Genomic DNA, 26,150 nt, shown 5'->3' on the forward strand with positions numbered 1-26,150 from the left:
GTTTGTTTGCTATTTACAGTATATACACAGAGGACTTGTATAATACAGGAGAAAAATTCTTACATGTTACGTAAAATTTAGTGAGAGTATACAATCAACTGCTTTATATTTTTGTTAGTTATATGGTGTCATATGCTTAAGGCATAAACTGCAAGAAGGTGATTCTACGAAGTGAAGAGAGTGGTAGATCCAATTAAGTAGGGTCCTGACAGGGGCATATCCATGACTTACAGAGGGAAATTTTTATTTCTTTTTTTGAAGCTGTTAGTGTTTGGGATGCTACATAATATAAAAGGGAGATTGTTCCAGAAATGAGACACAGAGGATTTATATAACATTTTGCAGATCCTTTTGTTGGATTTGCATTTTTGTAGAAGGAATTTATCAGTATTTCGTAGTGGGCGTAGGGGGGTACAGTGATTCACAATATTGGAGAGGGAGGGACAGGCAGTGAGTTTGTTGAGTAGAAGGTAAGTTAGTTGGAGTTGTGAGAGTTTGAGATGGTGGGGAAATTCCATCTAGTGAAGGTTTTTTTAGAGCAAATACAGTGGTGAGAGGTATTAGGTAGGTTAGTCGGAAATTTAGCAACTTTGTTTTAAGTCTGTTCAAGTTTGCTAAGGATAGAGAATTGGAGATTTATAAGAACTGGAGCTGCATAGAGAAGGGTTGGAAGTAAGTAGGCTTGGGTCAAGGAAGGTCTAGAGTCAGTAGTTAAAAATTTCTTGTTCCAATGCAGGAGACCTAGTTTTTGGTTTGTTTTTTTAATGGACTATTGTATGTGTAGATCAAATTTTAGTTGATCTTCTATTATCATTCTAAGTAATTTTGTGTGGTGCTCCACTGTAATGATGGTTTTGTTAGAGGAGGAAATTGTGAAAGTTTGTTTGAGATGGTTATTAGATTTAGGGAGAAAGAGGAGAAGTTTGATCATTTTTGGATTCAAAATGAGTTGATTTTTAGTTAGCCAGTTTTCTACAGAAAGGAAAGATTCTTGTGTGAGTGACTGAGGTTGTGACGGTGTGTCAAAGCTAGTGATAAGTGTGAAATTGTCAGCGTATTATATAAGGGTGGAATGAGAGACTGAAGTATAGAAGTTAATGGCGAAGATATTAAAAAGAAGGGGTCCTAGGATGGAGCCCTGGGGAGTGCCTGTATGAATGGGTAGAAAAGTAGAGCAGGAAGTCTGCCATCTGACTGACTGTTGTCTGTTTGCAAGATAGCTGGAGAATCATTTGAGGGTGGTGGGAGATAGATGTAGGCTGACAAGTTTGGCTAGGAGTATGGAGTGGGATACCATGTTGAAGGCTTTTGACAGGTCTAAGAATACACTTGAGACCTGTTTGTTGCTGTCATGAGCTTCTGCAATAGTGTGAATGAAAGAAAGAAGGGCTGTGGAGGCACTATGCTTTGAGCGGAAGCCATGTTAAGTAGGAGTCAGGAGATTATTATGGATGAGAATCTTGAGCATTTGGGAATGTTCACATTATTATAGGATTTTGGATAGGGGGGAAAGGATAGAAAGGGGTCTATAGTTGGAAGGATCAGTGGAGTTGCCTCCTTTGTGAAGGGGTATTATAAAGGGGTCTATATTAGAACATCGAGGTTTCAAACCTTCAAATGTTCTAATATCGAACCCTACGCAGCAAAAGCTTAAAATATCAAAGCAACAGAAACCCAAATATTTTCGTAGGGAAAGAATTTGGTTGTCCGTTTTTGTTGCTTTGGTATTTTCAGCGCTGTGGTGGAAAGTTATGGATGGGTTCAGGTAAGTGTGCAATTGTGTGGATGTGACGGTTAGGGTGGGTTAGGTGAGTTAAGGTTAGGGCGTGGGTTAGGTATGTGTGCGATTGTGTGGACGTGAGGGTTAGGGTAGGTTAGGTGAGTTAGGGTTAGGGAGCGGGTGAGGTGAGTGTGTGTTAGTGACGGATCTTAGAGTTAGGGTTTGGATTAAGGTAAGTGGATAGTTAGTGGTGTGTGTAAAGTTTAGTGTAGGGTTAGGTGTAAGATTTTAGGTGTATGTGTGTGAATTGCTGTTTGTTTGGTGTGCTTGTGTTGTGTGTATGTGTTTTGGAACAGTGATTTTTTTCCCTAGGAAAAAAAATCACTGTTCTGACAGTTCGAGATTCTAAGCTTTTGCTTACATTGGGTCGATTAATCACCGTTCGCTTTTTTAAGCGGTCGGTGATCTAATATAGACCCATTATAAAGAAGGATTTCCAGATGTGGGGTATGGTAGCATCTTTAATGGATCTATTTCTGATTATAGAGACTGTGTAGACAATAGATTTGGCTGCTAGCTTGAGAAAGAGAGGGGCTAGGTTATCAGCAGAAGGGGAACAAGGTTTAAGTTTTAGGAGAAGAGATTTAATGTAAGATGTTGAGATAGGTTTGAGAGAGATAAGTACCTCCTTTGCTTCAGGCTGAGGTGGAGAAATGGTGTGTGAGTTTTGGCTAGTGTTAGCTAGTTTAGTGATGGTGTCAATAAAGAACTGGTTAAGGAGAGGTGGTGTCTTGTGAGGAGAGATTGGGATAAGGACTAGGGGTTTGATTTTTTTCCAGGGTGAAGGATAGTAGGTGTATTGGACAGTTGCTTTACAGCAGAACTTTTTCTTGTCATTGTATATTTGTCTTTTGGTCTGATTCCTAAGTTCTTTGGACAGCTGATGGTGAGCAGGGGATTTGGACTTTTGCCATGTTTTCCAGGCAGTCTCTTTAGTGTATAAGGTTGCCAGTATCTTTTGTGAGCCAGGGGGCATAATTGGATTTTATTCTTATTTTATGAGGGGGTGCTAGATCATTAAGAATGTTTAGGAATATGCTGTTGAATTCTAGAACTGCATCATTAGAGGAAGTGTGAGCAGGCTAGACCAATTGATGGATGTAAGTCTGTCATTGAAAGTAGAGGGTTAATGCCAGAGGCTTTATGACAGTACTTAAAAAGATGAAGTTTGTTAAGTTAGGGTGAGTGTCTTTGGACTTGGATGGGTAAGTGGTCACTTAATGCATCTGCGAGTGAGCATGGGTTATGGTAGAGGTAAGGGCCAGTGGTCAGAATCCAGCTGAGTGTAGAACCTGTGTTAGACTGCTTTTTAAGATGAGTGGGGGTAGTGATTGGTTGTGTAAATCCAAATAGATTAATGCTTTGGGCAGGGGCTTCAGTATTAAGGGTATTCCAGGCTATATTTACATCTGCAAGTATTACATTTTCATATGGTATGTTTTGGGAGATCCAAGATAGTATATTTTCCATAATAGCAATGTTTTTGCCAGGTGTAATTTAGACTGCAGTGATGGCAAGTTTTTTTCTAGTTGTTTATGTGGAAATTTAGTAGAAGTATTTCAGCTGGGTGGAAGTCAGCAGGGGCAGTGGAGAAAGGGGAAAGTTTCAGGTGTTAAGAGTAAAGAATTGCAACACCTCCACCTTTTTTGTGATGCTGTCATGATGACAGATATTATATACAGAGGCAGAGTGTATGTTTTACTGATATGTGGTTTTAGCCAGGTTTCCGATAGTGCCAATATATGGGGATGTAGTATGAGATCCATGCATGTAGTTCAGTGACTTTATTAGATAGACTTTGTATATTAATGGATAGAAAGGTTAAGGTTTTGTGTGAAGAGGTGATGTTGGATTTTGTTGGTGTTGTCGGCCCTGAGGTAGGGTGTATGTCACCGGCCTGTAAGAGTGTTGCCAGAAGGACTGTGGGTTTGGGAGAAGAGACGTTGTAAATGCAGAGTTTCAGTTTGAGTTGAGTGGAGAAGGAATGGAATAGCTTCAGGACTTTGTGATGAAATAATTGATTGTAAGTGAAATTAAGTAGTGAAAGAGAGATGGTATAAGAGAGACTGATTGAGTGTTTGTCTGTGGGCTGATATAAAGTTGGTGTGGGTGACTGTTAATTAAGTTTGGTGTGATAAGATGTTAAGGGGGTAAGGAGTAGTAGTATAGCAGTTACTAATAGAGTGCATATCATGATTGAAAGGGTTAAATGGTATCACAGAGGAAGTGTGTAATAGGAGAAAAACAGGGAGGCAAAAGATGCTGGTAGTAGAGTGTTACACATTGGGTGATAGAGGGAGGGGTTTGGAGCTTTGATGTGAAGCTAAGTGGTGATTGGCAAGCTGGAAGGGAGAGGTGGGTGGGAAAGGGGGTAGAGTAGGGGAGTGAAGTGAGCCTGAGTGCAGCAAGAGTGAATGCAGTAGGCTGGCTTCAGTCTGGTAATGTCCAGCAATGAAAAACAGTCAGGTAAGTGTGTGGAAGGTAGTAGTGAGGACTAGTCAAACTAAAAGTATCTGTTGTGGGATAAAGAGAAAGATGGTCTTAAGTTCTCAAGGGTGGCAGTAAAAGTAACTAGGGATGCTGGAGGCTAAAGTATTAAGGAAAGTAAATATGTAAATTAAGGGTTGCAAAAGATATAATGAAATAGCACTGTCTGTAGTAGGGTTTTGTAGGCTGGAGTCCAGGAGAGAAACTAGGTGAGTGTGGTTTAAGAAGCAGGGGAAAGCACAGGGGAAAAGAAGGGTCAGAGTATGTGAGAGGAGAGGGGAGTAGAGAAAAGCAAATGTAGGGCACAGAAATTATTAGGCAGATGACAGTCACCTGGGCAGAAATTGTCTCAAAGGGTGAAGGGCCATTAGCTGAGGAAGAAAAGGGTGAGGGCTGCAGCACAGAGTGGTGATGTACAGAGAGACATTACAATATACCATACTCAAAAAGTTATTACTGTCTACTGGGTGTACATACATTTAAGGTGAGAGAACGTCCTTGAGAGAAGTTTGGGTACTATAAGCCAGGGAGGTCGAAATCCAATGTGCAAGTTTGTCACTTGTGTCACTGGCAGGTCAGCAACATAGAAAAGAGGAGAGTAGAGGGATGTTGCATCTGAATAAAAAAGAAAAAAGAGGAGAGGGATTAATTAGCTAGGCAGAGTAGAGACGGTTGGGGAGTGGAGGCAGTAGTATTAGGAGTTAAGTTGTGGCATACAGGGGGAGGAATGGGGAGGAGAGAGTAGGTAGAGAGGCAGAATGAGCTAGGTTACACACAGTTTACAGCAACAGGCTTAGTATGATAATCTGATCAATATAGGCAGTAGAAATACAAACAATTACATATATGAACACAGAAAAACAAAGTAGCTATAGAAAAACACAAACAAACTATATAAAGCATATATCACTGCTGCTGTGCACAAAACTAGATTGAGTCAGCTATATAATGGGTGTGAATGTAGGCTAACTCTACAGTGTAAATTACATGGTTTACCAATTTTAAGTACAATAATACCAGGATTGCCTGAAAAATGAAGGGTAGTCAGCAAACACAGTTAGAGGTAGGTTTCAATCTGAGTAGGATAAAACAGATTGCACTATACCAGTAAGCACAAAAGGAGATAGTAAAACCACAATCCAGGAACAAGGAATACATCACAGCTTTTAGCATATAAATCCTTTAATCACCGCTTTCATCAAAGACTTCATCAGAAATAATACAAACTAAGACGTTTCTACTTATATATCACAGTCAGTTAAACAATTTGTCTCATTAATTAATTATCATAAAAAATTCACTTGAACTCATTTATAAATACATCTGTTGAATCACATATATACTTAAAAAGTAAATTAATTGTTGCAAAAACACATACCATTTAAAAGAAATGTGTTTGTAAAAAAAAAGGGGGGGGGGGGTGGAACAAAACATCCACTAAAAAGTTACTATTCTTTTAGTGGATATTTTTTTACACCCCACCTTTTTTTTACAAACACATTTCTTTTAAATGGTATGTGTTTTTGCATCAATGTATATACTTTTTAAGTATATATGTGATTCAACAGATGTATTTACAAATGAGTTCAAGTGAATTTTATATGATAATTAATTAATGAGGTAAATTGTTTAATTGACTGTGATATATAAGAAATGTCTTAGTTTGTTTTATTTCTGATGAAGTCTTTGACGGTGATTAATACGCTAAAAGCTGTGATTTATTCCTTGTTCCTGGACTGTGGTTTTACTTTTTTAGTGGAGTGTTTGCACCTTCTTGTTACTTGTTACAAAAGGAGATAGGTTTCAATCTAGTTTGGATAAAGCAACTTGCACTATAACCAATAAAATGTAGGCAGGTAGCAGGAGGGTTATATGCAACACTAAAATGTGGCAATTAACTCAGCTATAGAAGTAAACAGCCAGAACTGCAGGTATCATTGAGCCAAAATAGGTAACTCTCTAGTAGACATCGTAATCTGCCGAGGCCAGAAATACAGTCTGAGTACGCTTTAGAGAAGTACAAATCTCGAGTAAACATGATGCTCTGTAGTTGCAGACAATAGTTAGGATATTATAGTGAGGGAGCACTCACAAAGGGTAATTAAAAAAACAACTGCTCAATGCCGATTGTGTTTGACTGAGTTAGAAACATAGAGACTATCATAAATAAAACATAATGTGCAGGCAGGTTGCATAGAGCAAATGAAAACACAAGGTGTCATCTATACTGCAGATATAAACTAAAAATAAACTATGGCTGATACATTCTCAGCAAGCTTGGCAGTGGTAGATGGCTGCCAAGATTCATTAGGCAGTGGAAATACTAAATATACAGTTCAGTGGCAAAGACACCTTCAAAGACACCATTGCAGCAAGCTGAATTAAAAAAAAAAGACTGCTAGAGCTCCTTAGTCATAAGCAACCAACTTGGCATTAACATCCAAAAAGTCTACAAGAGCAGAACAGAAGACTTACATATTGTCCAAAACAGACCTAACTATGTGAGTGGCAATGTTACACCACTAGGAGACTGCAGCAGTGACCGAGAGAGGAGTGCAGGGCTAAAAAAAGAAGCCAAATGCTTATTCTGCATTTTAAATAGTGCAAGGGATTATGGGAGGGAGGGAAGAAAATAGATAACCTAACATGGGAAAGAATACGGGAATAGGGAGGAGAAGAGAAGATAGAATGGTAGATGTGTGAGAGAGAGAGAAAAGGCGAGGGGCTGGCCCTGGTCTGGTAATGTGCAGAAACAAAAAACACTCAATCAGGTAAGTGTGTGGAAGGTAGTAGTGAGGACTGGTCAAACTAAAAGTATCTATTGTAGGCTGAGGAGAAAGATGGTCAAGCAGAGTACCTCATTATCCCTTTTTAAGCGCAACCTTAATAAGTGGATGGGAAACAGAAAATACATTCCTGGGATTCCACCTGTGCTCCTGCTGGACAGGGGCTCTGGGTGCTGACTTGTCTAAACATGGGCTAAACTCTTGGCTAGGCTTATAAGGGCCTCAGGGCCAATAGCCTAGTAACCTCCTATGATCCTATGGTCTTAAATAAGTTCTCATGGGTGGAAGTAAAAGTAACTAGGGATGTTAGAGGCTAAAGTATTAAGGAAAGTAAATATGTCAGTTAAGGGGTGCAAAGGATATAATGAGATAGCACTGTCTGTAGTAGAGTTTTGTAGACTGGAGTCTAAGAGAGGAACTAGGAGAGCGTGAAATAAGAAGCAGGGGGAAACAGGGTAAAAGAATGGTCAGAGTATATGAGAGGAGAGGGGAGTAGAGAAAAGCAAATGGAGGGCACAGAAATTATTAGGCAGACGACTAGTAGAGTCAGTCGCCTGTACAGAAATTGTCTCAAAGGGTGAAGGGTCATTAGCTGGGGAAGAAAAGGGAGAGGAATGCAGCATATAGTGGTGATGTACAGGGAACCATTACAATATAGCTAACTCAAAAAGTTACTATGTACTGGGTGTACATACATTTAAGTTGAAAGAAAGTCCTTGAGGGAAGTTTGGGCACTAAAAGTCAAGATCCAATGTGCAGGTTTGTCACTTGTGGCACTGGCAGGTCAGCAGCATAGAAAAGGGGAGAGCAGAGGGACATTGCACATTTAAGTTGAAAGAAAGTCCTTGATAGAAGTTTTGGCACTAGAAACCAAGGAGGTTGAGATCCAATGTGCAGGTTTGTCACTTGTGGCACTGGCAGGTCAGCAGCATAGAAAAGGGGAGAGAAGAGTGATGTAGCACATATTGTCCAGGATGGACCTATGTTAACAGCAACCATACACCACCAGGAGACTGCGGCAGTGACCAAGAGAGGAGTGCAGGGCTAAGAGCAGGAGCACATAGCACTGACAACCCTAAGGAGAATGCAGGGGCAGTTGCCACTGGATAGTGAAGATTACATTCCACTAAAGGGAATGGAAGAGATGAAAATGGGCAAAGATAAATTATTCTATGAGTTAGATGATGAGAGGGATAACTCTAGACAGAGAGCATCGTATTATATTATACAGAGTGTGGAGACTCCAGACATGAGCATCGATGTATATTACACTGGTAGAGAATGCAGATTCTGAGCAACAGTATTCCTTAATAGTGTGGAGACTCCAGACATGAGCATTGATGTATATTACACTGGTAGAGAATGCAGATTCTGAGCAACAGTATTCCTTAATAATGTGGAGACTCCAGACATGAGCATTGATGTATATTACACTGGTAGAGAATGCAGATTCTGAGCAACAGTATTCCTTAATAATGTGGAGACTCCAGACATGAGCATTGATGTATATTACACTGGTAGAGAATGCAGATTCTGAGCAACAGTATTCCTTAATAATGTGGAGACTCCAGACATGAGCATTGATGTATATTACACTGGTAGAGATTGCAGATTCTGAGCAACAGTATTCCTTAATAGTGTGGAGACTCCAGACATGAGCATTGATGTATATTACACTGGTAGAGAATGCAGATTCTGAGCAACAGTATTCCTTAATAGCTTTGCTTTCTGCTTTAATTAGTCAGGCTAGTCATAGTGTAGAGTGGATGTTGCTTCTATGCCAGCAGTGTGACAAGATACTATATTCCCTACACAGGCAAACAGAGCTTCATGATGCAGTCATTATTTGACCTACATTGTGTAGCATAGCTGTACTATGATTCCCTTTTTTATTTATTTATTTTTTTAAGGGCATTCTTCCTTAAGAATGCCTTTTCCATCTGGTCACACAGACGCTGAAGCCAAGATTGTTTACGTCTTCATGTTCCATGTGAGTGGAATTTGAATTCCAAAAGATGTTTGGAGTGTGCAGTGGACCACCACAAACAGTCAGCCAAGTGAGAGGCAGGTGTGTGTGTGTGTGTGTGTGTGTGTGTGTGTGTGTGTGTGTGTGTGTGTGTGTGTACGTGAGCGCGCGCGCATGTGTGTGTGTGAGCAAGCTTGTGCATACCTCAACATTTTTGCTTGTTACTACTTATATCCTCTTTGTGCTTACAATTTAAAATCATTGATTTCTGTAGTTTGTTACTGCTGTGTTCTATTTGAATTATAGTTCAGATATCAATATCTTAAATTGATATAGATTCACTATATCAATTTAACATATGGGAACATCAAGTTTATTTTGGCTCTACCTGTAAACTGATTCCTTAAAATTTTCAGTTCAACTGTGAATAATACAAGATTTCAAAAAGAAGCACAAGCAGGCCTAATTCTGTATTTATATTTAAGTAACATAAAAACATTGTCTAAGAAAGTTTTCTAATTTGTTAAGACACAAGTTCTTAACCAAGACTTATCTTCAAGATAGAAAGAGAAGTTTGGGGCTAATTTTCTGCTTACACTATAAGGTGCTTTTCTTTAAAAATCTAGAACTGTATGATTTTCTGTTTAGTCAGCCTCAAGGTAGATGAGATGTGCTCCTCTGTAAAAACCTTCCTTTTTTCTCCGGACAATATTAATTTAGGTCATCTCAGAGATTCTTATCAGGACAATATCAGATTTGACTGAAGCATCAAATTAACTTAATTCATCATACAACCAAGATACCCATTCCTCATTTAGACTTGGCCTTGTTTTTTGGAGAGGAAACATCTTTGTGCTCATCAGTTCATGCAAACTTATAAACAAAGCAAAGGAAACACCCAGACAGGTCAGAAATTGACTGGTGGTGTTATTTTGTGTTGAAACAAATGTTAGGAAAAGAAAGAGAAATGACATTCTGTTGAGCCAACATTATAAACATATGTAAAGTAATACAGTAACTGAACTGTACTCTTCACAGCAGCTGACTGGAAGAATATTTTGACCTCTGTGGATAAATGACAGAAATTCACAAGAGAAGCCTGACTTTAAGTCTGAACTTGTACACCAATATACTGACAAGGTTCACATTGCATTAATTAATATTTTTAACTTTACATGACTAATGTGTTCTATTTAATGGTACTGCTGTCTGTAAACAGAATTAGATTGTTCAGGACAATTAGGCTTCAAATAGGTAAAGTTCTCATGTCACCTTCTTCTTATCACTTAGAATAAATTCCCCCTGAGCTTCCTGTTAATTCCAACAGTTCTGTATTTTCCTCCTGTTTTTATGCTCATTAGTATAAATCTAGGTAGGACAGTTTTGAGAATTCTGTCTATTGTTAAGAGCTATATCACAATATGGAAAGTTAGCTGGCAATAATTTTCACAGATTGAATGGCTTAAGACAGGGTGAGATTCACTGACAAAAATGGTGCACAGAGAACTGCCTGGGGAAATGTTTCATTTTGGTGCTTGTCCATACCTCCACATTTTACTGAGGGGGTTGCTTGGGTGAATGTTTCATTTTGGTGCATGTGTATACCTAGACATATTACTGAAGGTGTCGCTTGGACAAATGTTTTGTTTTGGTGCTTGTGCATACTGTTCCTGGACATTTTACTGAACGGGTGTCTTTGGGAAATGTTTCATTTTGGTGCTTGTGTATACCTGGACATACTAATGAAGATGTTGCTTGGGGAAATAATTAATTTGTGTATCAGGGAAGTGCTTGTGCATACATGGTCAGACTGCTGAAGTGACCGCTGGGCAAAATAATCTATTGTGTCATTTTAGTGCTTGTGCATACACAATACAAACTAATGAAGGGGTTACTGGGGAAAATAATTCATTAGTGTATCAGGGAAATGCTTTTGCATAATTGGACAAACAAGTTTCTGGATTGCAACTCCGATATCAAATGTGAGGCATCACTTTTAACAATGGATGTGAGTACCATCATTTTCACTTTTTGTATGACTGTGATGTGTATTATGTTTTATTTTGTCAGGGGGTGGCAAACTCAAAGTCAGCCCCGGGCGGCACAAACTCTAGCTACACCACTGGGCTAGAGTTATTTCCATGCAAGTAGTATCAATAATATTAGAACAGACCATGAACCTTTTTTTCTTACAAGATGACCATTTCATACAGGTTCATATGTAGATACTAGGTAATTAGTCGCAGCAGCATTTTTAAGCTTAATGCAGAATACACATCATTATGAGTTACCTCTTGCTTTAAGGAAGAACATACAATATCCAGAAAAACCACAAAATAAAAACCAAATAAAAATCCACAACAAAGCCAGTGGTTAAAGAAGGACAGTCCAGGTAATATTCACACAGCAGATTTATTATAGATAACAATCCAACACAACTCTAGTGCCTCGGCCAAACAGCCTTCTAGGAGTTGATAAATCACAGTAAAACACACCATTAAATAATAAAAACAATTAATATCAGTAAAACAATTATCCTGTAAAAAACTACCTATTTACAAAAGAGTTTTCCAGCTACATTCCTTGTTCAAGCCAGCAGGTGTAAGGGTACCATATTTTAAAATAAAAATAGTTTCCTTAAACAATAATTTATTTTTTAGAAGAAAAGCATAGCTGTAACATGTTCCAATATACAGCCCTTCAGATCAACATAAACCCCCTATGAACAGTATTATAATGAACTGCCAAGGGACTCTCACATTTATTCTTCTTAATGTCTCTTATATGTTCTTGTAGTCCTACTCTGAAAGATTTTACCTGGACTGTTCTTCTTTAACCACTGGCTTTGTTTTGGATTTTTATTAAGAACACACAATATGCCTGGGGAGAATTTGTGAGTGCCCATCAAGTTGTCCAGGAAAGTCTTGAATTTAGCTAGGGTACTACTTTGCTTAACATGTATGGAAGTACATTCCATAAGTTTAGAATGTGCTTGGATAAGAAACAGTTATGCCAATATGTTTTATTCATTTATTGGTAGAGATTTAGGTGTATGAATGTCTAGGGAAACATTAGTTCTACAAACACACAGTAAGCCTAGGACAGTGAGGTGTGTCATAGCCTAAAATGACAAACATAGGTAGCTGTGCAGGAGATTATAGGGAAGAAAATACAAATCCTATTTTGGAAACATTGGCTGGCTAACTGACTTCATGCTGTTATATACGTACTGAAAATGTAGACATATATTCAGCCACTTGTCACTTATGTCACCAGCTTGTTCATTTTGAAGAATGTGTTTTTTAAGGTTTAAAATGGTTTAGAAAATAAGATGTAAGACTTGCTGTGAAATGTGATTATTTTTATAAGGATGTCAACTTGAGTTAATAATGATTTATTTAGATGTTATGCAATGGTCTCTTTTTTTCCATTGTTCAACAGTTATGTGGATTTTATTATACTGCTATACTGTTACATGAGTGTTACACATTGCTTTAATTTTGCAGCTATTTCATATTTGTGTAATAAGTGAGGAAAACTGCAAATTGTGTATCCTAAAACAAAAATATTTATTTTAAATATGTGGCATGTAAATGTATATTTGCATTAATATACACACTTCTGTACATACACTATGCATGTTTGTGTAATTATGTTATCCTGGGCATAAAGTGAGGGTTTTGCAATGTAAGTAGCATGCAGTTCAGTTTCAGAGCAAATAGAAATAATTACAAAAAAGATTTTTCTTTACTCTGAGGATACTAATAAAAATGTACTGATATTATAAATACTGCTAACATCATTAGACATATACAGAATGTATTATTTATTTGTTTTGTCTTACCCACAGCTTTTAATATCCTGGTCCATGTAGGAGTTGTGCTTACGTATCCAATTCTGATTTCTATTGGGACTGTACTCAGTGTTCCTGGAAATGCAGGTAAATGTAGTTAATTATAGAACATTATATAGCAACTTTAAGATAAATAAACTTGAATAATTGCATTCTTTATAAACATGAAATTGCCAGAAATAATAAATATCCTGCTTCATTGTTCTGTGGTTATATTCAAGGTAATCGGCTGAATGTTAAGTTTCAAGTGATTTGTATTGCTGTTAAAGTAATCATTAGTAAAAGTAAGCTAAGTTACTGGTTTCTATTATTTTAATGTGTGTTATGAGGATGTACAGTTACACTGTACATATTAATGCTGAAATACTGGCCAAATTGTTAAATTCCTGTTTGTGAATCAAGTAATCTGAATTCAGAGACATGTATTTGGCACATACACGATAGTCATGGCAACAATGAGGAGTCCATTTAGTTGTCTAGTTTCCTCTTCCTGAACTTGATGAGTGACCAATTCTTTGAGGGTCACTGCTAGCAGAATATGTGAGAAAATACATGAGATGGCTCACTTTGCATCCTTAGAAATGAGAATGGTCAGGCAGCTTTGTTGTCCCTGTGCTTTCATGTGATAACTTTCTAAGTAGCACTAAAAATGATTAGCAGTAGAGAGAGCTTAGCCTGCTGGCTTTGTCTCACCTATGCTCTATCTTCTAGCCAATATATCATGCAAAAGGCACAATGATCAAGTGAAGCAGTAGATGCTTTAGACGAAATGAATGTCAGGGAATAGCAAGGAGACAACAGAAGAGAGTAAGGGCAAATAAAAGTGAAGTCCAAGGAATTAAGGGTGTGTGGCTACTGGAAAGTAGAGTAGCTAATCTCTAGGATGAAGCACAGTAAGATGAGAACGTCACTTGTGCAAGACATTGCTGAAACCATATTGTCTTTCCCAGCATAAATTAACTTGCTCATCAATTTCTACTTAAATTTTACACTGTATCTTGAATTTATTAATACAAATGTGGCAACAGCTGTTGACAGTTATTACAATTATTTCAGGTTGACCGTTAGCAATTTCTATTTTAAAACATAAAAGGGTAATGTGTTCACCAAAAAAACAAGTTATAATTACCAGCTATTCTGTGACTTGCACAAATGTGTGTTGGCTTCATCTCCTCTACCTTCTGTAACTTATATATATATATATATATATATATATATATATATATATATATATATATATATATACACACACACACACACACACACACACATATATCTATGGAGATAGAATGAGTGAGTGAGAGAGAGGAAGAGAGAGGACACAGAAAGATACATAATGAATGACAGTGACGTCAGCTAACATTTTGTTGGTGTAACTACAAGTAAAGCTTAGGAATGTACCTCACTGCCTACACATTTTATATAGCGCATTTAAGAAAACAACTAAAAATGTAATGCATTTATGCATCTATGGAAAAAAGAAGCAGGGATGTAATATGTGACCTTTGTTTGCTAAATGCTAGTATAAGGCAAGACCCAGTATCATTGTAGGATATATATTATTTTTACTAAATTGAATCATTGCCTAGCATGCCTTCAACAAAAAGTGTATGTGCATGTATGTGTGTGTGTGTGTGTGTGTGTGTGTGTGTGTGTGTGTGTGTGTGTGTGTGTGTGTGTGTGTATGCGTATGCATGTGTCTGTGTGTGTGCTACATGAAACTGTTGCTCATGAATGAAACTGACTGTAAATGATGAATAAAAGGGAAAAGATGTCCATGATGTCTGTAGAATGAAGCTTTTCTCCATGGGCCTCTGTTGAAAAAGGGCACTGCTCAATTGGACTTTGCTGGTAAACAAATGCCAATAAATAAATAAATGTTTGTGTGAGTGTGTGCATCTGTATGTATGTGTCCATGTTTGGGATCTTCTACAATCTGTGAGCATGCATACCAACTCTCCATTAGAGTGCCACCATTTAAACTATCTTGAGCCACAGAGGATGGATGCTTGTATTGGCCATTCGCTCTCATCTTCCTCTACATGTTTCTGCAGTATCCATCTTGCAATTCATACCAGGTTTGAATGGTTCAGTGATAGGGCTTTATATTCCTGTACTATGGAAATGGGTTTTTGATGAAGAACTGACACAGTGGGCCAGACTCCAAAAGAGTTTCTCTTGGTGTAAGTCTGCCATGTTTCCAAAAGACTTGTTTTCAGTGTTAGTAACTTACTTCAGTGTAACGCATCTCTATAAACATGCTTAGATGGAGAGTCAGCTTCGAAATGACCTGCTCTTAGTGTAAGTGATTATACTGAGAGCATCTCTTTTGGAATTGGGCTCTAAATCTGAGCATTTTATACCTTCTTAGACCGATGTGAGGGAAGAAAGTAGTTATGAGCCTCTTCTCTACATGGAGCTTAAGTTAATGGTAGTCTGGCTAGAGGTTGAGTTTATTCAGCACATTTACAGTGTTCAGTTGAATAATTATTTTATCAACTACCGGTGAGAGTACAACTCTGTTGGCATGCAAGGATAAATACCTGACTTTGATCCAGGTAATGCAAGCTTAATTATTATCTCATCTATTGGAGGACCTGTTTGGGGAAGAGACAAAAATGATGATGTAGGGCCTGTTTGCCTCTTGCCAGGAAAAGATCAAGGACTGCATGCCTGAAGTATGGACTACATGGATAATCCACAAGGGAAACCAGTGATCACTGGATGTAATTGGTGGTAAGTAGGTAGGATCATTGGGAAAGTGGGAAACACCCCCCCCCCCCCACTTATGTCCACTGTATGTCACCTACTCCTTTGGGATATCATGGGCATGAACAGAGGGAACAGGCAAGGCTTAAAGAAAAATTACCCTGATGCATCAAGCTAGAATAAATGGGTCCCATAGGCTTTACTTTCTTATAGAATGAGCAGGTCAACTGGGCAGATGGAAGGGATGCTTGATATTCACAAGGGATTGGGAAACAATATTTTGATGTGAGTTGCCTGTGCCATTTTATAGCCTGATTAATTTATATAATGTCCGCAAATATTTTAAGCTAATTTGCATTATTCAGATGTTGGTCCCAGCAATTTCTGACGTATGTGTATCTCTTCTACATTCCTGAATTAATCTACTGCTTTCCATCTTAGAGGAAGGGGGATACATATACATAGTTGTATAATAGATTTGACTGACCAATGAGAAGTTTGACCATGATTTATTTTTTTTTTAATTTTCCAAACCCTTCAAATATCTTGTTGTGGTATATTAATTTGCTTTTTCATCATTAATGCTATGTTTTCTTGTATCTGTATCAGATGTAATGCTTTGCCAGTAGGGTAACTCACAAATGCAGAACCTTTGTCTGACAGAGTATGAAAACAGGCACGTTGACTCATGATTTATGCACTTTGCTTTGATGCACAAACAACCTTTAAGTGGAAGTGGTTCATTTCAGTTATATTTGTACATTTTGCTTAATAGTCTTCACAGTGGTAAAACTTACAATTTCTTGAAATGCTCATTATAAACATTTACTGAAACTCAAAAATCCACCAGTAATCTTACTTTCTGATTTACAGAGTAGCTGTTACTTCTCTTCAAACATCCCAATTAAATTTGTTTACCATGTGTGTATTTGTATCTATCTATCTCGCTATATATCTATATCTACACACACACAGACACACACACACACACACACACACACACACACACATATATATATATATATATATATATATATATATATATATATATATATATATATATATATATATATATATATCAGGTTTGTCACTCTTTTCATTGTTTCCTGATGCATTGGTCTCATTTTCCATAAGATTACTATCCTTCCTCACATAAGCCTTTAAGAAATGTAATTTTGTTAATTTGTGTTCTATTTTGTATTTTGTTTTTTGTGTTGTTATACATCTTCGTTAGTTATATGGCTCTGTAGCTGAATTGTTATGAAGTTCAATGACTCTTGACTCAGGAAACAAACATACTGAATCCTGAGAAGGTCCAAAAAAAAAAAATAAATATATATATATATATATATAGCCTACTAAAATGTATCTTCCACATGTAGACCCTGCCCTAACTCTCGCTCTCTCTTTCTCTGTAAATATATATATATATATATATTTATATATATATATATATATATATATATATATATATATATATATATATATATATATATATATATATATATATATATATATATATATATATATATATCGTTTACTATCATAAGGTTGATGATCAAAACAAAATCCTACCTAAAATACAGAAGCAGATAGATGAAATGGAATGTCGAGAAGGTCAGAATTTCACAAACACACTTCCTTAAGTGAATTCGACCTTTCTTGACATCCTTAGACTTCAGTGGAACACTGCATAGCACATGACAAAACTATTAAGCAAAGGGGTAAGCCCCCCTGCATCCCCCATACTCCCTATACCCCACGCGCATTAAACATTCCAACTCCAAGATTGCACTACAGTGGGGAAAAGGCAAATTTCCTGATCTGTACTGTACTGTGATCTCTTGTCATAAGTCTGACCACATATGTGTGAATGCATTATGGATTCACTAAACCAACACTCACACAAATGAAGATTCGACAACAATGGTTTAGCCAATCAAATGCTCATCAAACTTTCACTCGGAATTATATATGTGTATATGCATGTGTGTGTGTGTATATAGATATATATATATGTATATATATATATATATATATATATATATATATATATATGTATATATATATATATATATATATATATATATATATATATATATATATATCTATATATATATATAGATATATATCTATATATAAATATAGTGAGAGAGAGAAAGAGAGAGAGAGATAATATTAATTATAAGATTCCTGAAACAATATGTTTGTTTGGCTGAGTTGGTAGTCAGTGAGATATGAGTTGCACTTGAAAGCCATTGTAAAATAGTTCCTATTTTTATAATTTTCACATTTTACTTCGTGCTGAGCACTCTGCTATGTTTGTATTAACTGATACTGTTTGATTTACTGCTCTCAGCTTTATTAACCTGTGTTTTAGTGATTTGCAGTACTCTTGTATCTTGTATATGCTTTCAAGTGTAATGCCAGCTTCACCTAAAGCCTTTCTCTCTCTTCACTTTTCCTGAGATAGTTTTGTATTATCTGTTCATTTCTTCCCCGGACATTTCAGACCTGTAATATACATTTACAGGTTCTTGGTTCTGGCTATGCTGCATTGCTAAATATGTAAATGCTTCACTGCACATTTGTGTAGGTTGGCATTATTTTGTAAAGAGAAGTAAAGGCTTAACTATCACACAGCTGACCAAAGTTTGATTTGCAGCTCAAATACTTGCTTTAGCTGTTGTGGGAGAGGAGAATCGCATGCATCGCTGTGGGGGAGAAGTGAGTAGAATCTGTCTGGGCACACTCTCTGGTGAAATAGGTTTATAGATAACTGTTAGGTTATCAGTCTACAGACTATTAAACTTGTTGTCAGAATCAAACCCTGCACCTTGTAGATGTGATGTAAATACTTTAACCATTATGCCAACTCCTCCTTTTTTTTTCTAAGGACTGCACATTACATGACAGGTGCAGTCTGCAGGAGTATAACCACAGAATATAACTAAAAATTTGATATTGTTAACAAGTCTTCCAATTTTATGGAGTCAGAAATGTATTCATAGCTCCTCTCCTCCCCATCTAGTTTGATATAAGTCTGGCAAATATTTAGTCTTAGACCTTCAGATATACAGATATTGGAAGACTTGTTAGTGTGCATAATGCCACTTTGTGTCATTTATTCATTGGCAGGTCCCACATGCCTTTTATTAACTAGCATGACTTGAGCCATAATTACTTCTTTTATTGGCACTTGATGAAGGAATAATAGGTGCTCAACATATTTGTCACTTGTAAAAAAACAGAGAAGAAAACATTAATTTATTTCTTTAACATATTCTTTGCTAATCACATATGTGAATTGATTTTTCCAGTACTTTTCAGATATGACCAAGGCTGATAGTCTATACTCAGTACATATTGTATAGGTCCTAAGCTCATGACATGCTTGTAAAGTTAATGCATATAATTTATAAATACAGCAGCCTGCATCTGTAACACAGCAATCTGAACTAAAGATTGCACACTAAAACAGTCAAGCAGAGATAACTGCGCCATCTAATTAGAAAACTATATACTATATAGAAAACTGCATTATAGTAATCTGCCTATAAAAAAGTATGAACTGTACAGGTAGTGCACAGTCATGTTTTTCAGAAAAAGAATGCATGTCTTCATCTCCACAGATAACATCTTTCTGATCAAACATCTGAATAATTATGCCAGTATGAGTAATGTAAAAATAACAGAAAAAACAGATCTTGTTTGAAAAGTAAACAATATTGCTTAGCAAAGTCAGCAATTTTCTGGAAAAGTGTAAACAAACTGACATACCTCAGGTGCTATGACTAATGAAATAACCCACTCTCTCTCTGTCTACCCATGCACATCTGACAATGGTTTATTAGTTGTATTTTTTAAATGTAAATTTACATTTTTTCTACAATACTTAGAGGTCAGGCATTCTGCATTAAAGTTGTCTTTGAGAATACTCATCTCAGGAGTACAGGGAACTCTCCAGTTTAGATGAATAAACCCTTACAGGGTACACAGCAACTCAAATGTCCTGACAAGTATGCCATGCATGAAGTAAAGATTTAAGGACTACACGAAACAGCATTTATCTACCTAGAAACTAGTAAACTCAAAAAACTTGACTTCTATTGACATTCAAACATACAAAGTCTCCTAATTTGTAGGTTATAGGCATATTCCATGACATTAATCTAGCTGTCCTCCTCCTTAACTGAACGTCTTACATTGTTAGCAAACAGGACAATAAGAGAAGGTGTAGTTCCATTCTTGGAAAAGGAACCTCTTCACAACAGTACAAAATTAACTGAGATAAGCAACCACAAGCCTGCGGCTATACTAAACACTATGGCAAAAATACTAAAGCACACTGTCTACCAGCAGCTAATGTATTTTCTAGAAAATTGCTTAAAAAGGGTTATTTCAGCCCTACTATTGGAGCAGCTCGCACTACTTTTACATAATCTGCTTCAGAAATCCGTGGCAGTAGGATATGTTCTCCCAAGTGGAAAAAGTGCTAGTTATGTCCATTTGCAAAGTTTGTAGACTAGTAAGTCACAACCATGCTATTTGAAAATCATTTGAGTGCTGTTAATTCAGTCTTTGCTGCTTATTACCACTCACAAGAAGCGTTCGTTATAATGATGCTGTCAATCTAACCTTATTGAATTGTATACAGCTAATATCAATGCCATGGAAAAATGGGCATTCTAGTAGATGTGATCTATCTAGACCTCTCAAAGGCTTTTAGCAGTACCTCACTCAATCAGAAAGTCTTAACATACTCTTGTTTTGGATCTTGGAATGTTAACCATCTTAATGACAAGACCTTTACCATTCAGGTTAAAAACTTCAGTTCTTCTGATAACAAATAATTAATAATTATAATAAGTATTCCTCAAGGATCAGTACTGGATCCATTTATTTCTAAAATATTTACTGTTTCTGTCTCTGAAACTCATCAGTCATGGTGATCTAGGTTTAAAAATAAATTGGCAATTTTGAGAAGTTATTACATCCTTGAAATATCTTTTCAATTTACAGAAGCATGTGCTCCATTTATGTTACTTTTCAGTCAATAACAGGTTAAAATTTAACACTATGAAATGTTCATTTATGTGTTTAGGTAACAGTAACAGGCTATAATCTTAAACCAATTAGTAATATTGTTTTCAACATAATAAACTGGTATTGAAACTTGAGAAAATTAGTTAGCAACAAGATAGTATTCAAGCATAATGTAAGTAATATTGTGTGGAGGTGCATATCATGAAGTGCTTTCTCACTCAAAAATGTTTTGTTAAGGTTTGTAATATACTGAAACTCAATCAATATGGTTACTAGCTAATTCCTGACCTTAAATCATTAACGTGTATTTAAGACTTTTTGTTTCTGGAGCACTATTACATTCAGTTTGATATTACTACTTCTAGATAGAATAAATGCTTTGTGTACCTCTCAACTTCTTAGTGCAAGACATTTGGACAAAACCATAAATAATGGCCGGATAAAGGTCCAAAAATAGGAATAATTATTTAAATATATGTCTTATAAACTTAGAAAGTTGATAGAATAACAATTTTTGCATCAGGATTAATTTTCTGAAGGGTATGAAATCTGAAAGTCAAATGTCTGTTATTTTCTGACTTCAATGCTCAATGATTTTCCTAAAACTTTTATGAAGAGCAGACCAAAAATATAATGCAAAAATCTGGACATTCTGGAAAAAATCTGTTGAGAGGTATGGCATGTTTGTGATATATGGATTTACGCATTTAATAATGAGACGTTACTGAAAGTTCAATGTAAGCACTGACTGTTCAATATGAGGCTAGTTTATTAGTATTATATAAGCGTATATTAATAAAATAGTTGCATTAGCAATCAGTGCTAAAATAACAAGTGCACCATGCATAGGGATTACACAGAATGTAAAAAAATAAAAATATTAATAAAGTGTTTATGAAAAGATGTTTAGCTTCTGTTACATGAAGCAAGGCTTAATTTCTAATTTCCTTTTATGAGAGTCTAGTTGGTATGGTACAGTGGGGCTGTGCTTAAAGCTCCTACCTCATTTAACTTAGTTCTCCAGTTCAGTTCTCATTAAGGTTGCCTTCTATGTGGATTTTGCATGTTATTAGGGGTCTTTATGGATGCACCAGTTTCTTCCTACCTGTAAAAGATGTGCTGTAGGTTGAAGACACTGAGCCAAAACTAAGAAAAGCTAACTGGATGCAGTATGTATATAGATACATAGATAGATACAGATATAGATATAGATATAGATATAGATATAGATACAGATACAGATATAGATATAGATATAGATATAGATATAGATATAGATATAGATATAGATATAGATATAGATATAGATATAGGTCAAAAATATCAAGCACTGAAGATATCCTTCCATACATTTCAAAGATTCAAAAGATTCAAAGATTCAAAGAATTCAAAGAAACATTATTGTCATTTAGGAAACACAAGTGCTACCTAAACAAAATTTCAAGTGTCAGCTCTTTCACAGGAGAAAACAAACACAAAAGGCAGACATGATAGCTATTAAAGAATAAACAATAACTATTGTACAAAACTAAATATCTAAGTAGCTGTCACACATGCTTGTACACTAATGCATTGGACAACACTGACTACTAGATAATTAACACATGTGCTTCTGTTTTCTCCTGCTGAGAGAAGGAGTGCAGCTACATTATTTCCTGGAGACTGCTGATTACCAGAAAGCTTAATAACTGTTTTATAGGTAACAGCTTCGAATCTGTGATTATATTCTAATCCCGGTGAGAGTAGGAGCAGAGTGCATTGATTCCTGGCTCTTTCTATTTGGAGAGTGAGTGTCTGTGCTTAATGTACCTGATTGGTCTGGTTGCCATTCAAGACATCTACCAGAAAAAGGTTGCAAACCTGCAGACCCTTGCATCATCTGGGACAAGACTGTGGATCACTAAATAGGCTGTGGCCTTCTTCTCTTCTTGGGATTGCTGCTAAAATTTTGCTTCTGGTGAGAAAAGAAGCAAAGGTGTATTGTATCCCAACAGATTAAAGCTGTGCTGAGACCATCATTAGTAATAGCCAGGCAGTAGCCATTCATGTGACTCCCCCTCCTTTCATCATTCTTGACAAGCTAATTCTTTATTTTTCAGTAACTACTGCTTGATTTCTTTCTAACTTCAGAATATCTGCCTAAATACTTCATCCTTAAATTTTTAGGGTCTACATATTAGTTTCCCTCAAGTGTTTGGCAGTGCTCTGTACAGACTCAGACACATCGAGTGACATTTTTCTTGTAAAAGGAATATATAAGGAAACAGCTCCAGTACTTAGTAATAAGGACAATCCCTCCTGGCATGTCTAAAGGTCAGTTCCCTGTGCTTTCTCCTATTAATGTGGTGAGCTTGGGCATTCTGAGGCAGTGTAGCAACTGTCTCATGTACACAGACAACCCTCTCCTCTTACCTCCCAGCACTCAGACTTGTGAGAGATGCACTTATATATCCAAACTGGAAGTCATGCACACTCAAGCCAAGACCAGAATAGCTAGTCAAGAGGAGAAGGTCAACATCTGTACCACACCACATGCAACACACAGCCCTCCAGAACATCCATCAGCTCTCACATAAAAACACAAACCACACACCCACCTTCACTGAGGTTCTCAATAGAAATATACACAAAAAGCAGAGACCTCCAAGATAGAAATGCACTCAACCACCACAACACAGCACAAACCACAAGACACATAGCTCACCTACACAGTGTGCCCCTCAACCTAAGCTCCTAAGGCAAAACAGCTTGCCCAATAAACTAATCATAGTTGACTCAATAGTGAGACACACTGGTGTCCCACTCACTAGGTTGAATAAGGCGAATGTAACAGTCAGCTGTCTATCAGGTGCCAGAATCCGACATATAACACACACACACTCAGGTCACTCTACAACAAGTGCAAGTATGACTCTGTCACTGTCCATGTGGGTGTGAATGACCTGAGATGCACCTCCCTGGACTACAGGAAAAGAGACATGGAGGAGCTCTCAGATTATGTGGCCCAGGCAGGTATGACCCTAGCCCTGAGCAGCATCCTACCATCACCCAGAATGATACCAAAGTACGAGCAGAAAATGATTGACTTCAACAACTGGCTAAGTTTCTGGTGTCATTCTAAGGGGATCCAGTATCTGTCTGCTTGGGATGACATAATTGACAGACCTTGATGCTTCGCCAGAGATGGCCTGCATCTGTCACTCCTGGGTTTACAGATACTGGCTAAGGCTCTTGCCACCCCTATAATGCCTTTTTTAGGCAATGTTCCAAAGACCAAATTACCACCATAACAGCTATAAATAAAAGCAATCTGAGGGTCATGCTGTTCAACGCTAGAAGTCTAAATCTCAAGATGCACTTGTTCAAAACACTCCTCAAAATGGAGAACATCGACATTTGTGCTGTAATGGCGACCTGGTTTAAAGCAACAGAAAGCACCCCTGTGCTACCAGGCTATAACTCATTACATACCTTTTGGCCCCAGAACATGGACCAAAGCTCCAAAGGCGGTGGTGTCTCCATATTCATAAAGGATATGCACACCTCCAGACTAGTAGCCCAGCATAACGCATCTGAGATACTTCAGGTACAACTAACATTGGGTAAGACAGTGATTCAGGTCATAGCTATAGGTCCCCAACCATGTCCCAAGATTCTCACTCCACATTCCAAAGCATCCTGGAAACTATTAGGGTTCAACCCAACACTCTCATACTAGGTGACTTCAACTACCCCTCCATGAACTGGGAAAGCTACTCATGCACTAATACACTGGCCTAACACTTACCCCAACTAGAGGAAGCAACATCCTTGACCTGGTTACTACTAACATCGAACCATTGCTCTACACTAATATTCAATTCCTCCCTGGTTAGATCCAACCACAAACTAATCACCATGGAAATCCACATCACACACACACCCCCCAAAAAGGTAACCACCATGAAAAACTTCTCCAAAGCTGACATTGGGCTCCTAAAAACAGAGGTGGCTAATTTCACGGCACCCATGTCATTGGAAAATAGATGCATGACTGCCGACTCATGCACCAATGCACTGTATGAACACGTACATAAATGCATGGAACCTAGCCATACCCAACAGAACCAAGACGGTCTCCTCCAAAAAAGGAAGCCAATCTGGTGGTCCCCTGCCAATAATAAACTCTACAACAGAACGAAAAACTTTTGCAGAAAAAAGTGAAGTCCCAAGACTGGAAAAACTCTCTTATTAGCCCTAACAAAAAGTTGAGATCCCTCATCAAAACCTCTAAAGCCAGCTATGAAGGCAGAATTCCAGCAGACACTAAAAACAACCACAAAGCCTTTTATAGTTATATCAAGAATCTCCATGGCAATACCCAGGTTTGCTCTGAGTTACTGCACAATGGTACCTCCTATACTGAGCCAACAGATATTGCCAACATACAGGACGACAGATTAAATGTCAACTTTACCCCCCCCCCTAAAGGACCAATCACAATACAGGAGGAATTCCAGGCACCCAGCATTACTGCAGCACAGGTTAAAGCTGCATTATTTAAGGCCAAGACTACAGCTTCCACGGGACAAAAACAATATCCCTGGATGTGCCCTACTTGAACTGGCACCACATCTGTGTGCCCTGTTCAATCACAGCCTGACCTCAGGCTTTGTCCCTACCAAATGGCACACTGCTACAGTCATCTCACTCTATAAAGGGGGAGCGACTACAGTCCCTGTGAAATATCGCCTAATTAGCCTAATGAATCTGATATGTAAGGCTATGGAGCACATTATCATGGACCTAATTAACAAGGATATAGGGAATCTCCAAACTCTACATCTCATGCAATTTGGTTTTGTGAAAGATAGATCATGCCTGTTCAACCTGGTTGACTTCTTTGAGTCAGTCACCAGAGCTGTAGATGAGGGCAAGGCAGTTCATACAGACTACCTCGATCTGGCAAAGGACTTTGATACCATTCCCCACATATGAATTACTGATAAACTCACCAAATAAACTCACCAAATTAGGCAACAACCCCTATATCACTAGGTGGTTTGCAAATTGGCTCACTGCCGACCAGTCACAAGTGGAGTCCCACAGGGATCAGTCTTGGGTCCTCTTCTGTTTGGCATCTACTTCTCAGAAGTCCAGGCTGACACAGAGGGATGCTGGCTGACCAAGTTCACAGATGACTGCAAGCTGGGAGCCATTATTAACTCACCAAGTGATGTAGACATCCTATAGAAAGGCCTCACTGAGACCAATGACTGGTGTCGAAACCATGGCCTTAAGCTTAATGCCAAAAAATGTGTCATCATCCCTTTGGGAAAAATTCAGTTCCCACTAATTACCATGTCGATGGGAGCCCACTGAACACTGAAGGTGTTATAAGAGATCTGGGGACACAGGTTGTCAGCAACCTTTCCTTTGACCACCACATTGCCACTGTGGTCAGAAAGTCCTTCTATGTGGCGCATCTCATTACCAAGGGTTTTGCATCCAGGAAGAAAGAGGTCATCATTTCTCTATACTCTT

General features: G+C 37.5%; 1 protein-coding gene across 1 annotated transcript in view; it reads left to right on the forward strand.

The window, feature by feature from the left end:
- SLC35F4 (solute carrier family 35 member F4) overlaps positions 1–26,150 on the forward strand; it is a 638,863-nt gene that overhangs the window by 429,901 nt on the left and 182,812 nt on the right. Inside the window, exon 6 of the mRNA XM_044074433.1 lies at positions 12,870–12,959. Coding sequence (XP_043930368.1) covers positions 12,870–12,959 — 90 coding nt within the window. The remainder of the gene's footprint in view (positions 1–12,869; positions 12,960–26,150) is intronic.

This window comes from Protopterus annectens, chromosome 6.part0, assembly GCF_019279795.1.
Source record: "Protopterus annectens isolate FY-2018-M chromosome 6.part0, PAN1.0, whole genome shotgun sequence".
NCBI lineage: Eukaryota > Metazoa > Chordata > Ceratodontiformes > Protopteridae > Protopterus > Protopterus annectens.